General features: G+C 36.1%; 1 protein-coding gene across 10 annotated transcripts in view; it reads left to right on the plus strand.

Annotated features, from left to right (window-relative positions):
- Positions 1 to 15,873, plus strand: part of camk2d2 (calcium/calmodulin-dependent protein kinase (CaM kinase) II delta 2) — a 38,125-nt gene that overhangs the window by 6,880 nt on the left and 15,372 nt on the right. For all 10 annotated transcript variants that reach the window (XM_084402197.1, XM_084402190.1, XM_084402189.1 and 7 more), the window contains exons 3-8: positions 8,653 to 8,712; positions 8,812 to 8,866; positions 13,327 to 13,392; positions 13,889 to 13,961; positions 14,382 to 14,484; positions 15,408 to 15,491. In XM_084402197.1, coding sequence (XP_084258323.1) covers positions 8,653 to 8,712; positions 8,812 to 8,866; positions 13,327 to 13,392; positions 13,889 to 13,961; positions 14,382 to 14,484; positions 15,408 to 15,491 — 441 coding nt within the window. The remainder of the gene's footprint in view (positions 1 to 8,652; positions 8,713 to 8,811; positions 8,867 to 13,326; positions 13,393 to 13,888; positions 13,962 to 14,381; positions 14,485 to 15,407; positions 15,492 to 15,873) is intronic.

Consider the following 15,873-nt stretch of genomic DNA (forward strand, 5'->3'; position numbering starts at 1 on the left):
TTCAAGACAGACTGGGGAGAAAGTCAAGTCAAGTCAAGTCAAGTATATTTGTATAGCGCTTTTCACAATACAGATTGTATCAAAGCAGCTTCACAGTATTAAATTAAAATAATACAACAAGGTTTGTTTCTAGTGGAATTTATTGATTGATAAAATCAAATTAAATATCCCCAAAATATCCCCAACTGAGCAAGCCAAAGGCAACAGAGAGGTGTTGTAATAATGTAAAATAGGTGAAAAATCAAGACTTCATAAAAGGGCATAATTGTTACCCTTTAATGTGCTTTTTGTGATTAACATTTAAATGAACTGACAAAATTGTGAGTAAATGTAGGCTAATATTGAAAATATAAATTTTAAAAAGAACTGAATCAACCTTATTTTTATACAATTGTCAGATTGCGTAAAAATAGTGTACTGCTCTTTAAAAACTTTTTCAGTTTTTACATTGTGATAATTTGTTCTTTTTATTTTAATATATAATATTTAATATATTTTTAAGTTAATATAAAAATATAAATACATGTATATATATCACCTCCCTCGTCGTCTTCAAAAACCTGGATGTGTGAGGTAGTTTTATTTTCTAGTCATGAAACTAGAAACTAGAAGTCATGAAAATGAATAAAATCTTAAATACCCCCACACCCCATCAATAAGGCTCAAGTACCCAGCATCAACACCAAACCAGCAAAAACATTTCTGTTCACTTTTCTAAATTTACTGGGGATAATGCTTAAAAGTAGTAATATAAATCTGCCATTGGAACTAAAATAAAATAAACTTACAGGACACTCTCAGCAAATAAATGTGTAACAATTGTACCTTTAGGGGTACAACAGCTTGTCACTTGGGAAGTACCCTTAATAGGACACCTTTTTTACCCCTAAATATTATTTATTATATAATATTATTAAGCAGCAATGTGCACCTTAAGGTACTACTATGAATCTTTTTGGGGTAAATGAGGTTAAAAAAAAGACCTTTTAAGGGTACTGGCCAAGTGACAAGCTATTGTACCCTTAAAGGTACAAATGTTACATATTTTTTTCTGAGAGTGTATGTTCAAAATACACAATAATCTTTGAAAATAATTGATTTAATATCATATGGATTTTGCTTCTCAGGTAATTTTGTCTTGTTTTTAGGATGTTTAGGTGTGTGTGTGTGTGTGTGTGTGTGTGTGTGTGTGTGTGTGTGTGTGTACGGTGTGTGTGTTTCAAGACAAAGTTACTGATTAATACTGAGAAATATTTGTTGTGTAAAAATAGAAAATCACAGAGGAGGATAAAGACTGTAATCGAGAGAACTGGAATAAGAAAAAAGGCAAAAGACAGGTCAACAGACAAGCTGTGTACAGATTGTGAATTACGTAAGACAAATGCAATGCAGAGGCAACAAAATACAGAAAAGTACAACGAGAAGAAGGATAGTGTTGGAGATAGATGAAGAGGAAGGAGAGAATGAGAAAGCAGACATGTAGACTGGTGTCTTACAAAACAACCAGATGGTCATTGTCCATGTTGATGGCGCTGCTGTATGTGTTTATGTGATACCAGATGAATGTTAAAAGAAACAATCTGCTAGTTTATTATGATTTAGTATCTTGTGGTGAAGATAACTGAGAAAAAAAAAAACAGCACTCTCTAACCTCATCTGTCCTCATTTAGTACTCCTGAGCATTGCAGCGCTGTGCTCAGCTGTACCTCATTTTATAATCACTGCTTTGATACACTATGAACCTTTCTGATGGTTAACACTGTATTTTATGTGATGTGAATGGCTATGGAAACAAGGCTATGAAGTATATCTGTTCAATTGTTGTGTAATGTGGTGTTGATTGTTGATGTTGATGAGACGAATTAGAATTGATTATACAAAATAATCACATTTATTATTATTAGGCTATATAACTCTCTCTGCAACAAACATTTTTAGAGCAAAGAGGTTTTATATTTTAGAGGTGTTTTATTTCATTCAACATTCACAGAGCTTATTTGACAGAGCATTCTCTGTCCCATCGCGTAGGCCTATGCCATATTTGTTGTAACTATTCTTTCATATATATTGAATTCACAATCAGTGAATTCATAATGAATGTTTCACATTAAGATGCTTAAACAGACATTTCTGCATATAGAGAATAATTCAGAGATGGTGTTAATGAAGAATTCACATGAGCCCTTGTCAGAGCTGCTGTTCAAGACAGAATGTTCACTACCTCTGAATCTCCTTGACCTTCGTTGAGTCATTCACTCATGGTGTGCGGAAGAGAGACTACAATCACATGAGAGGTTATGGTCCTGCAAAGCTAAAAATAAACTCATTGGTTTCTCAGACAGCACCTCTTTCGCAGCCATACGGTACACACACACACACACACACACACACACACACACACACACACACACACACACACACACACACACACACACACACACACACACACACACACACACACACACACACACACACACACACACACACAAACACACACACACACACACACACACACACACACACACACACACACTCGCTCTCTCTCTCTCTCACTCACTCACTCACTCTCTCTCTCTCTCTCTCACACACACACACACACACACACTCCTCTCTCTCTCTAAAAAAAACGAGCTGTTTTTGGATTAAATAATGCTTTGTTTATAATGAGGACGTTTTAGGTCATGAAACTTGCAAGTTGTTTTAATGGTTCAAAGACCTCTTATATGTTAAAAGATGAATGCAAATTTGATTTCTCATGTCATGGCCCTTTAAAGTGTACTGCCGTACCAAAATATACATTCATTTTGAAACTTGAATGTCATTTATTTAAGTATATTTCTAATTTCAGTTGCAATTTAGTACATTTAAAAAAAAAAAACTTTAAATGTAATATCAAATAACACACTTATAGTTACAATTATAATCAAATACTTTACATGTGCTTTAGTATGTTAGTCAGCACAACAAAATAAGAGTAGTTCTTAAAAACATGACAAGATATTATTTATGAACAATTTACTTTGAAACAATTTCCACTCAGAAATTGCTAGTAAGTTCCACAAATAATTTCAAAGAAACGGCAAATAACACATTCAATTGAATGTGAAATTTTGAAGTAGAAAGAATGAAAGAATATTTTCTTGTAAAACGCATTGCCAAAATCTTTCGTTCATTTACAACTTTTACATTTGCAGTGTAGGCTACTTTAAAGATTTGAAGTGCATTAAAAAGTGCACATTTAATACAATAAAGTGCACTTCTTTTTCACAAGGGCTTTTACTACACTATTTGTTCTACATATTGTATATATATCATGAGAATAACTAATTTGATTACGTAGAAGAAGATACTGCTGTATTCATAAAACACTGGTTGGAAAAAAAAACTAATTCTGCTTAGATTCTGCAGTGACAACCCAATGGACACTTTACTATCCCATGAAGCCATGAGAGAGAATCTGTCATATTGGTAAATGGAGTGACCCAGCTGATTATGTCGGTCACATGATGGCACATGTAGGACTTTACTGTATTTGTACTACACACATGCACATTTATAGAACATACTTTATTAATAGTCAGAAAGTAAGTAAGTTCTTTTGAATCAAATGCAGTACGGCAGTATGATGCAGTGGAAATGTACATATAGGATTATTTGGCTGATATCTGTCAGATATTATGTCTATGCTCTCTCTTTCTTTCTGGCTGCATCTAAAACCCAAGGAAGCTGCTTTGTTGCCCATATCATACCTGCAAAGACAGCATTTTTCAAATGCGACCTCTTTCTCTGTTCAGGCTGAGTGCAAAACTAGTAGGTCAGACTGTGTAGTGTAGCATAGAACCAAATGCCTACTTTAATAAACTAGGCCACAGAATTCTGAGGAGAGTAAGCTAGGGCACTTTTAATTAGAGACACATTCTCTCAGTTCCCCGTCTCTCTTTTTTTTTTTTTTTTTTTGCTCTCTGACCAGTTGTTCAGATTCTCTCATGTCTGAGGACTTTAACTCATTGGAGAGTCTGTGGTCATTTCCCTGAGAGACATGGAGGAGCTAAACATCTTTAAAGTTTGCAGAATAGTCTGTGAAATGTTTCATGCTATACCACGTTTCCATCGAGAACTGAATGTTCTGTTTTAAGCTCTTGTCTCGGTGCTTGAAGTTGTACATCCTCAGTGTGTCCTGAGTTTGCATGTGTGTGTGGGCAATCTTTTGTAATATTTTTCATATTCTGACTGGATAGTTTGGATAGAAGTCATCTTTCCAAAAGTGATAGATTGATATATCGGCCTGGGCAATAAATCACGCTATTTTGAGATTATTGGCCCTGCTTGGCCATTTAACAGAAGCATTATCTCTCCCTGATGTCTCCTTAACTCCTCTGATAGATTCAAAATCGACCTTCAGCCTAGGCTGATAATGGAAGATTTCTGTTTGAAATATTTTTTAGAGGTAATGATTTTTAACAATAATGTATAAAACTCTTAGCCTGGAAATCCAGACCTAAATCTAAAAGATTAATGGTCTGGTGTCGACTAATGAAAATCGGCCAGCTCGAGGGGCGACACCAAGCATGCATTTGAAAATCTGCACGCAATTGGATAACACTACAACCAATCACAACAATAAGCCCTATACGCTTAGCTACCAGCGGAGCTAACTGGTAGATTAGACTCTTGCCGTATCCGGTCGGTAAAACAGCAAAAACGTCCTTCTTGCAAAGGAACGATTCGGGCTGCGTCTTCTGTTCCTGTTTTAGATAAAAAGCCAAGTCTAACTCGTTCATTGTAGCGGTCAAAGCCGTTTCAAACAACTGGTATTCATCCATAGCCATCTTGCAATGTTTACTAATGACTTCGACGTCACAGCGCTGTCGTCATCTGTTTAGCTCGCCTCTGGCCCGCCTATATCAGATAACCCGATGTGATTGGTGCAGCTCAGATAGAGGGGCGTATTTAATGAGCATCATTACTCGACACCAGAGTAACTCGCTGAGCAAATTCAACTTGTGCTCTCGCGAGAACTCTGGATTACCAGGGTATAAAACTCTTAAAACCATGAAGAAACTCTGAAGGTGCTTCTTTAGAAGCCGCAAATCCATGTGATTTTTTAGCTTTAGTTTAGTTTTTTAGTGTAATATCCTAATTGCCTGTGAATGGCGAACACCTTGGATGCACCAATCGGGGGGGTGTTTCCCGTACAACGCCATAACTTGCTGCTTAACTACCATAGTACGATACATCATTGAATAAGTCAACTAGTTAGTCATGACTGTTTCCCGAAACCGCATTGCCGCAAATTTGTTGTTCACCCACGTTGGTTTATGAGGTGAATGAGGCTCGTTCTTTATACGTACTAGAGCACGTATGCATGTGCACACTCCTCAACGATGCGTTAAATCTCTCGACAAATTAAGAGACGTAAATGACATTTGTGTATATTCTAAATGAAAGATATAGATTGTACTGAATGTCAGCTGGCTTATTTTTTTCAAGATAAGGATTTATTGAGTCCACATGTCATACAAACAAGAAACTATGCTTTTAACCCCAGGTCGAGACCTGTCGTTCCAACCACACAACTTTGCGATGTTGTTTGCGAATGTTCGTTGGAACTATGGTTTCGGGAAACACAAACTCGTTGAACTATGCTGATAATGACGGAACTTGCAACCATAGTCAGCTAACAATGTTTTCGTTGTATCAGACGCTGTATCAGACTTCCATTTCCACAAAGCATTGCGAATAGTGTAATTGAATCAGTTTCACTCAGTGCAACTTATAGCCTATACTGATATGACTAATTTGCAACAGACTTCATATATTGCATGTTATACTTTTAATATCTATTAATCAAGAGTTTTATATTTTACCATCTGTATTTTTTTTTTTTTTTGGATTACGCCATTTTCAGTGCTTCGTGGACTATGTGGTTAAATCCTTCATAGAAGACATACTGTATTAAGTCTTGTACTTTTCCTTTTTTTTTTTTGCTTTAAAACCAAATTGTTAATGTTGTAACCACTCTGATGAATTTGGTTCATGGCTTAGAACCCTTCATTGAAGATTTTCTAGAAAACCCTATGGAGAAAACGAATGGGAATATTGAAATTGGCAAGTGATGATGGAATACATTTGCAAATAATCGCGATCAAGTTGACCTCCCTGGTGCTAAGAGTGGTAAATGCAGTGAATTGCAATTGCATTTGAATGGTCAGTTTATGCATTCCCCCCAAATTTGCTCTACAATTTGCTTTTTTTTTTTTTTTTGTCATGACTATACTTGCATATACTTACAACTATTACTATTGTTCTATTTGACTGGTGCTGCATGTAAATCAAGCTGTTTCTGGGTGATAAAGAAGTCAATGCATGCATGAAGTTGTTCTCCTCTGGTCTGAATATAGACAGCTGGATAAAGGTCATGAGATTTTGAACCTTATTTATTTATTTATCAAGCATGATTGCTATAGCCAAGTCAAAGAACTAGGTTTGGTCATTCATTTCAGAGGTTTATTGCTTCTCTCTCTCTGATGATCTCAAATCTCTCATTAATCTCCTGGAAAAGCAGCACAAAACATGAAGGAATACTCTTCATCTCTCTCTCTCTCTCTCTCTCTCACACACACACACACACACATACTCACACTCACACACACACTGCTGCAGTGCGGAAAGCTTCAGATAGCAAATAAAAAAGAGAACAGCGGAGAAAAGAGGGGAGGAGGCAGGACTGTCAAATCTAGGCCTTTCCCTGCTAACTGACCGGAAAGCATTTTACACATACTGTACTGCATATATAGTGCACAAACTGCTCTACTACTGACAAGCCTGATTCATACCTGTAAATAGTCCAGTACAATAGGCTACTTTATAAACAGCACGTGAAAATGCCAGGATCCACAAATCTGCTGTCATGTCACACACACCCAGGCCTTGGTTTGTGATTGAGATGGATTTGTTTTGCTCCAAACTGATGCTACGATTGATAGCCTAGGTGTTTGTCCTTATGAACAGTGTGTGCCAGTGTCTAGATGATCCATAATTCTGGTCTGCTGTATAAATTGTTTCATTGCTGTTTTCCAATAATGAAAGTGTTATTTATGATAGTGGTTGTTCTTGGTCCAGATTAATGGCACTGATATTGTTCAGATGTATGAATAAGCCATCTGCTTCAGTGTAGATCTGAGCATGTCTTGGGAATGCACAAAAAAAAAGTAAAAATGTGATGTGAGAATTATGTAACCAACTGTTAAGTCATGAGAAGATGGTGCTATAATTATACATCGTTAAGAACCTATTCATTTACTTGTTGTCTCACTTGTCTGCGGTGACAGGAGAACAGGAGATTGTTTGAGAGTTCTGCTGTAATTGCGTGGGTTCTATGGGATCCAGAGGGTTCCAATATTTGCATGCAGGGCTGGTTCCACTGCAGAGAGGAAGAGAGGCCTTTGCGTTCTGATTGGTGGAGGAGTTGCTAGACAACAGATGTCTGGCCGGTTGGTAGGTGGACTACCTGTGGAGGTGTGGGGGGGTTGATTAGTGATAGAAAGAGAGAGTGGTGTGGGGCTGAAAGAACGAACCACAGATGAACCTTGTGAAATTGAGAATAAACTGCCACACCTGAGATGACAACTGATAAACCGAAATATACTGATTCTCATCTGTAAAAATGATTTGAGCTAATGTGCATGCTATTTATCCCCCTCGCCCCCTTCACAACTTAATTTATTCCCTCCATCTGAACAAAAATGAGAGAAGGAACTGAATATGGCCAAAGGCTGCGTGAGCTATTCATTTATGATCTCAATTCAAATTCAAATGAATCACATTTTCATATGATTCACCAGGCTTCATTTCACTAATGAGCTGCGATTATGAATGTGTGCAGTACTAGCATGCATTTCATGCTACATTTGCAGTATTTATACTGTGCACAATATGCAAAAAATACAAGAATGACACCAAAATGTGCAGTATTTGTGTATTTTTAACCTTCCGTTTCCTATGTAACAAATCTCCCTTTATTTTTTCAATTCTTCTTAAGTCGTTATTTGATCAGACTGCCAAACGTTAAGACATTATTACACAAAAATTCCATTCTGATATATCTCTGCACCACTTGCTGAATTTAACATGCAACATAATGAGGTCAAGTGACAATGTTGAAGCGTTTATAATTGTTATAATTAGTAGTAGGCTAAAGGCTATATATATACTGCACATTTTGCAGTAAGGAGCATTTCTGAAACAAAATGTGCTTTCTTAATTTGTCTTTTCCTTTGTGTGTTAATGGCTTGTTAATTGATTGTGACTGACTCCAGTCGCCAGATGCTTAAAAGTATGTTGAATCATGAATCGTGTCACATGATCCTTTAGGGAATTGTGTTTTTTCTGCTTGCGAGTTAAGTTTAGTATGTTTTTTGAAAATATCGGATTAGTACAGAAGAGAGAAGAGCGCATGTGGTTATTTATAGTTTTCTGCAGGTCAGGGTGCCATCTGCCCCTCATACACACTCGCAGGCATTAAAACACTGTCCTCTGGTGGTGATTCAAAGATCTGCAGGGCTCTCACAGAAACATAAGACATGAAAAAGCACAGATCTGTACCTACATCTCCAATATATCAGCTACATTTTTTTTTGTAATCTGTTTCAGATCACCAGAAGCTGGAGAGAGAGGCCAGGATTTGCCGTCTCTTGAAACACCCGAATATTGGTAATGGACTCAGTTTTTCCAGAGACATTCTACCAGAGATGTGTATTACCTAATGGTAACTAAAGATGAGGAAATGACGGAGCAAAATTCTCTTTGTAGTTCGACTCCATGACAGCATATCGGAGGAGGGCTTCCATTACCTAGTCTTTGATCTGTAAGTATATTAACTTCATTTCCTCTTTTTCCTCCACATTTCTTAGTAGGCTCAATAGGCAGAGTCTGTGTGTGGTTAGTATTAGACTGCCCCATTTACAAAGTGCTACCACATTTATGTGATAGCAGGACGGTGCCCAGAGGGCAGCCTTCGGCAAACCAGTGAGCCTACTTTCAGCATTACTTTATAGAACTGATTTATAGAATAAAAGACGGTTTTGGCTACGTTCACACAGGCACAGCAGCTGAATACAAATGTTAGGCCTGTTTTAGAGTGTTCATTAGTTACGTTCACAAACAGTTTGATTATGACAACCCCATTCTTACAACAAAATGATATAATATATTATTGTGTGAACAGGACTATTCAAGAGTCATACCTGTTTGTGGGAATGTTTGCTTAACTTTGGCTAACATTCTGGCAAGGTTCTCTCTAAGTTATGAATAAGCGTTCAAAAATGATCTGGTCTTTAATAATGTTCTCAAAACGTTAGCACAAAAACATATTTTATATATTGTTTATGGAACTTTTAATGCTTATATCAGAATGTTCAGAGAAAATGAATTTCCATTAATGTTTGCAGAATGATAAAATGGAATGTTCCCTTAACGTTGGTATAACCAAATTTTTCGAAACATTTAATAAAAATGTTGAGAACATTTAGAAATAACATTTTCATAACTTAATGGAAACATTAGCAAAACTTTTTTAGAACATATTTTTGTTAGCTGGGTGGTTGTCGATACTAAACACTGACTGTGCGAGTGAGCGTAGCCTTAGAAATGGACCAGACCAGTGGATTGTGCTGACTTGTGTCTGTATGAAATGCTAGCAGCTGATCTGGCTGATAGGAGAAAGACAGACAAACAGAGAGGAGAACACAGAAGGACAGGCAGGCGGAGAAAAACAAGTAGAGAGACGCAAGCTGTCATATTCAGTGATATTCAACTGTTTGTGACCCAGATTCACACAGTCTGACAAATGCTTGCACTGCTATTTTTGAATACTGTCAGCTTTTGTGCGAATAAACATACAATGTTGACTTTTAGTGTAGTTATTTGAATAGAGCTCAACAGTACAGCCCACTTTATCATTGGTTTAGCCTGCAGAAGGACCAAACAGCTATGACATGAATAGCAAAAACTACACAATATTACGCGATATTCACAACATTTTGAGGAATACTAGCATGAACTACTCATAAAATAAAGCATTGTGAAAGATGTAATAGAATCAGTAGCAAATCAGTTCAGTCAGCTGCCACCAAAAAGAAAGAAAGAAAGAAAGAAAGAAAGAAAGAAAGAAAGAAAGAAAGAAAGAAATCTGAAAGAAAACCTGATAAAAAGTGGTATTCAATGATACATTTTTATTCTCTAGCTCAAATCATGTCCAGTTAATGTAAATGCATGTTGTAGATACAAGGCAATTCCTTGTAAAAGGAAGTATGCTTAATTGTATTAATTGTAAACTTGTAGTGTACTTCAAATCTTAAAAGTATATTTAAAAAAAAACTTGTACTTGCTGATAATATAATATTAATGAAATAAAAGGCATGTTCAGTGTACTTAGAGTGCAGTTTTCATTTCTTAACAAACTTAAGTGAGTTTTTTTTTAAAGTGCACTTTTTAATGTCAAATTAAAAGTTTTATGGAAAAATACATTTTAAAGCATTGTTTTAAAGGGATACTCCACTTTAAAATGAAAATTCTGTCATCATATACTCACCCTCATGTTGTTTCAAACCTGTATGAATTTCTTTCTTCTGCTGAACAGAAAGGAAGATATTTAGAAGAATATCAGTAACCAGACAGTTTCTGGTCTCATTGACTTCCATAGTAGGAAAAAAAATATACTGTGGAAGTCAATGAGACCAGAAACTGTCTGGTTACTGACATTCTTCTAAATATCTTCCTTTCTGTTCAGCAGAAGAAAGAAATTCATAAAGGATTGAAACATGAGGGTGAGTATATGATGACAATTTTCATTTTAAAGTGGAGTATCCCTTTAAATATTATTTTGCCATGATTTAAAAAAGCACACTTATTTTGATGTGTTGACTAACATACTAAAGTACATGTAAAGAACTTGATTATAATTTTAACGGTTACTTTATTTTAAGGTGTCATTGTTACAGTGTAATTATATATTTAAATACTGTCTAATATATTAAGCAACTACATGTACTTACTATAGGGTTAGGGTAGGGTTTAGTTGAGAGTTAGTTGCATGCAATTTTGCATCATTTACTGTTATTACTATGGTAAGTACATGTAACGTATGTAACGAAGACACTGTAAAATAAAGTGTTAACATTTTAACTGTAGTGTGTTATTCAATATTAAGTTAATGTATTTAAATGTACTAAATTGCAACACCCCCACTACAAATATATTTAAATACATCATCAGTCAAACTTTAATAATTACATTTCAGTTATATTTACCATAAATGCTTGTCAGTACATTTAGCAGTATACTTTAACCACATTTATAACCACAAATATAAGCAAATACAAAATTGCATAAAATTATGTATTTGGCTATGTTCAGACTGCAGGTAAATGTGGCCCAAATCCCCCCCTTTTTTTTGTTTGTTGCTCGCATGTAACTCAGATCTATTTTTCTCATGACCTTGTGAACACCACAAAACCACATGGAATCTGATCTTTTCAATTCCGACTTGGGCCACTTCCACATGTGGTCCTAAATCCGAAACAGGTCAGATGTTTTGCAAAGCGACTTCAGTCTGAACAGTCATATCGGAATTCATGCAACCTTTTCGTCATTCTAGATCAACATTCATCACAATTCTGTGCTCATGGAAGTCACTTCAAAGATTTTACATACCCAACGTTATCAAGAGAGTTTCGAAAAGTAGTCAGTGAAGGACAGTGATGTCTCGAACTTATAAGTATTACAGTGATAGCTCTACAAGCAAAACATCAGGGCTCGTATCATAAGTTTTTAAAAACTCTGCTCTCTTTTTTCACATCCTTGTCTTAGTTTTCTTTTATATTGCCTGCGCATAAATTCGCTGGCTTCTGCGGCAGATCACGCTGTAAATAAACATGTAATCGCTTACTTTAATGTCCTCTGTGTTTACTTCCGTATGACAGTGTGCTGCGTGTCATCTTTTTATCATTCTTTTGTGCATGCGAGTCAGTCCAGGACGATGTTCTGTTCACACTGGAACCTCATATTGGCCACATTTAAAACAACAATGTGAACAGCTATACAAAAAAATCGGATCTGAGCAATAAATCGGAATTGAGCACTAAGGCTCGCGGTGTGACCTGTATACATTTCTTTGTATTGTTGAACACAAAGGAAGATAATTTGAAGAATGTGAGAAACTGAACAGTTCTGGGGCACCACTGACTTTGACTTCTAGAGTATTTTTAGCGCAATTTTCCACCGGACAAAATTGCGATTGTTAACTCATGATTTCTGTTCTGTCTGTGCGCACCAATCTTGCACTTCTATCTACTCCTCAACCAGACCACCTAGAGACTTCGGGTTTTCGGCATTATGTTAAGGAAGGTCTAATCTCGGGAACGCACAAAAAAAATCCAGGAAAAGATTTTGGATTTCCTGGAAATTCCATAAAAAATTCTGTTTTTTGCTAAGTTCTCGGCAACCATAATAGCTATCGAGTTGAAACAAATTGCAATCGATAGCTTCTAAAATTTACAATAATATTAGAAAAAAAGATTTTATCAAAAATCTTTCCTTTATGCTTCAAAAATTGAATTTTGAGTGTTGTGATCCCATGACGTGAGAAAATTGCGCTAAAACACTCACTGAGTTTTTATTACTTGGTTTCCCTACTATGGAAGTCAATGGTTCCCCAAAGCGGACTGGTTACAAACTTTCTTCAAAATATCTTCCTTTGTGTGCAGCAGAATAGTTTGGAACAGCTTGAGGGTGAGTAAATGATGACAGAATTTTCATTTTTGGGTGAACTATCCCTTTAAGTGTGTCAAAAGCTCTCTAAAGTTCAGCTAATTACATTTATTAAACCATAACCAATTTTATATTTAGTATATTGTTTCTGTGAGTTATTTTGTTTAAAAAAATGTGCCTATGCTTCAATCAGTTTGTTCTTTTGATTGAAAGGTCCTTTCTACAACCGCCATATTGAGCATTGCAATAATGGTTTGTCTACCCTCCCCCTCATAATGTCTGTTGTTACTCCACTTTACAGTCTAACTGTACCACTATCTTGCAAAAACACTCGACTTTGGAAATTATGGCAATTCCCTGTTTCTCTGGTAACAGTGACTTCTTTGATTCTAGTGAATCTAGCTTCAGGATTGTGTATAGAATAGAACTCCTAAGGAATGAACCATTTTAAAAAATAGCATGTAGCATTGTTAACCTCAGAAAAAGATCTCCAAAAACAGTTTCTCTTTGGAGATTTTGAATATATTTTGATGTGCAATAATTTACCTTTGACCTCAGGGTTACTGGAGGTGAGCTGTTTGAAGACATTGTAGCAAGAGAGTATTACAGCGAGGCTGATGCCAGGTAAGAACATGCAAACAGACACATTACAACAGTTGCACATTAGTACATTCATTAACGTCAAGTTTGTTCTACATAAAATATGCTTACAGACAGTTCTTTTGGGTCACATGACTCTTTTGTGAGCCTGTTTCTCTTTTGTGCAAGTTATTTATACTGATGATAAATTATACACTGCTTCCCTTTACAGCCTCGCTTCCTCAAGTGTAATTTTGCATGTGTAAAGGAAAATGTGCATGTGTCTTCGGGGCTGGACAAGAAAGTGTGAAGCATGTTATTTATAGATGATTAATGACTGCATGCATTCTAATGTATGTACAATCCTCCATAACTGAATTTTTAGGCTGATAAAGTCCCTATTATCTCTATTTTCCTCTAAGTTCCCTCTTTTTACTGATTGTTTCTTGATTTAAAAAAAAATCACTTTTGTTCCTTCTGCCCGCCATTGTCACACTTCCCCTCTGTCTTACCTTTCTCTTTCACCGTCTCTCTCTCTCAGTCACTGCATTCAGCAGATTTTGGAGAGCGTTCATCACTGCCATGTTAATGGAATTGTCCACCGGGATCTGAAGGTCAGGACACACACACTCACACTTCTCCAGACAGTGGCGCTTAATGTAGCAGAGTCCAGTGCTAAATTTAGCACAGTCTGACGTAGCCGGATCTCATATTGTCTAACAGAAAATAGCCTTGCTGTGTCTGAGAATCTAATATTTTATCCTTTCATCTACTGAAATCTTCACAGAGACTTTTAGCTAGTGATAATCAATCCACATTTGCGCAGATACAATTCAGACATTTGACAGAATTAGCTTTTTTGTTCTTCCTCCAAAATGTCTTTCAACCTGCTGAGGAGGAATGAGTCATCATAGCATGGCTGCTGTTAAAACATTTTTGATTCAATAAATAGCTGCTTTTAGAAAAGCCATTACCTAAGGGAGAATTAAGACCATTAAGACATATGCTTGTGTGTTTGCATGCTTTTCTTGAAGCCTGAGAATTTGCTGTTGGCCAGTAAGATGAAGGGGGCGGCAGTTAAGCTTGCCGACTTTGGTTTGGCCATAGAGGTCCAGGGTGATCAGCAGGCATGGTTTGGTAAGTACCACAAAATAGTATATACTGTGTTGCCATAAAAGAAATTACATTTTAACTGAGTTGCATGTTTGAATTTGATGTTATAATATTAAAATAATGAATACAAGATGATAATTGATGCATGCAAAAACAATCACGTAGGACGATCAGTGTGGTTCAGTTTACGAATTAATCACTTTAAAGAGCCAGATCTTTTAACGAATCAGTAGCTTTGATTTAAGTTATCAGTTTGAATCAGTCTACTCCCTCGGTGCATCAGAGTGGTTACTGAATTAACATCTGACAAACGTTGTTTATACACTCTGGACACATTCAGTTGATCAAAAGTGACTTTTAAATTGTCACAAAAAATCTGAATCTAAAATAATCCTGAAAAACACATAGGTTCCTACAAATATTTTACGCAGCACAAGAGTTTTCAACATTGATAATAGTAAGAAATGTTTCTTGAGCAGCAAATCAACACATTAGAATTGTTTCTGAAGGATCACATGACAATGACAGCTTTGGCATCACAGAAATAAATGACATTTTAAAACAATTATTTTAAATTGTACTATGATTTCACAATATGACTCTTTTTACTGTATTTTTGATCAAATAAATGCAGCCTTGGTGAGCATAAGAGACTTCTCTTTTTGAGAAGCTTTTGAACAGCTGTGTATTGTTGTAAAGATAATATTTAATTAAAACAAATATGCTACACACATAATTCAGTTTTTTTTAGTACATAATTAGTACCAGCAAAGGCTGCAAAAGAAGTCTATAGGGAACACTGCTTTATTAGTAATTTCGCTGTAAACAATTCTGCATGACTAAGCTTTTACAAGCCAACTTGGCAAATAACACTTTTTCATATTCTAAACAATAATTAAATGGTGTAGAAACTGTTCATTTATTCCCCTAAACCGCTCTTTGTTCAGGTTTTGCCGGTACTCCGGGGTACCTGTCCCCGGAGGTCTTGAGGAAAGATCCTTATGGCAAACCTGTGGACATGTGGGCCTGCGGTAAGGAATGAATGAGAGACAAAAATGTTCACCTCATAAGCGAGTTGGTGTGATGGATGTCACTGTTGAAGCTCATTAACTGATTATTAAATTATTGCAGCCTGAGTTTTTAAGCAGCATTGAATCTAATCAGCCAAATGGAGTGTCCCTGGTAAATTGTCTTTCTGTTTTTAGGCTTAAAACTAGTTAGTCCAATTCAAGCAGTCGAATGAATGTTTCAATTTAGCCTTGATGTAAAAATGATTGCACAATTATTCAAATTGACCATCAGGATGTTCTTCCCACTTACGAAAAGATGGACAGATGGTAATACCATTGTACTTTGAGATATAGATTCCAAATGGTACTGAATGATTGCCATATTCATGCACCATAGTATTTA

This window comes from Rutilus rutilus (genome assembly GCF_951802725.1).
Source record: "Rutilus rutilus genome assembly, chromosome: 2".
Classification (NCBI taxonomy): domain Eukaryota; kingdom Metazoa; phylum Chordata; class Actinopteri; order Cypriniformes; family Leuciscidae; genus Rutilus; species Rutilus rutilus.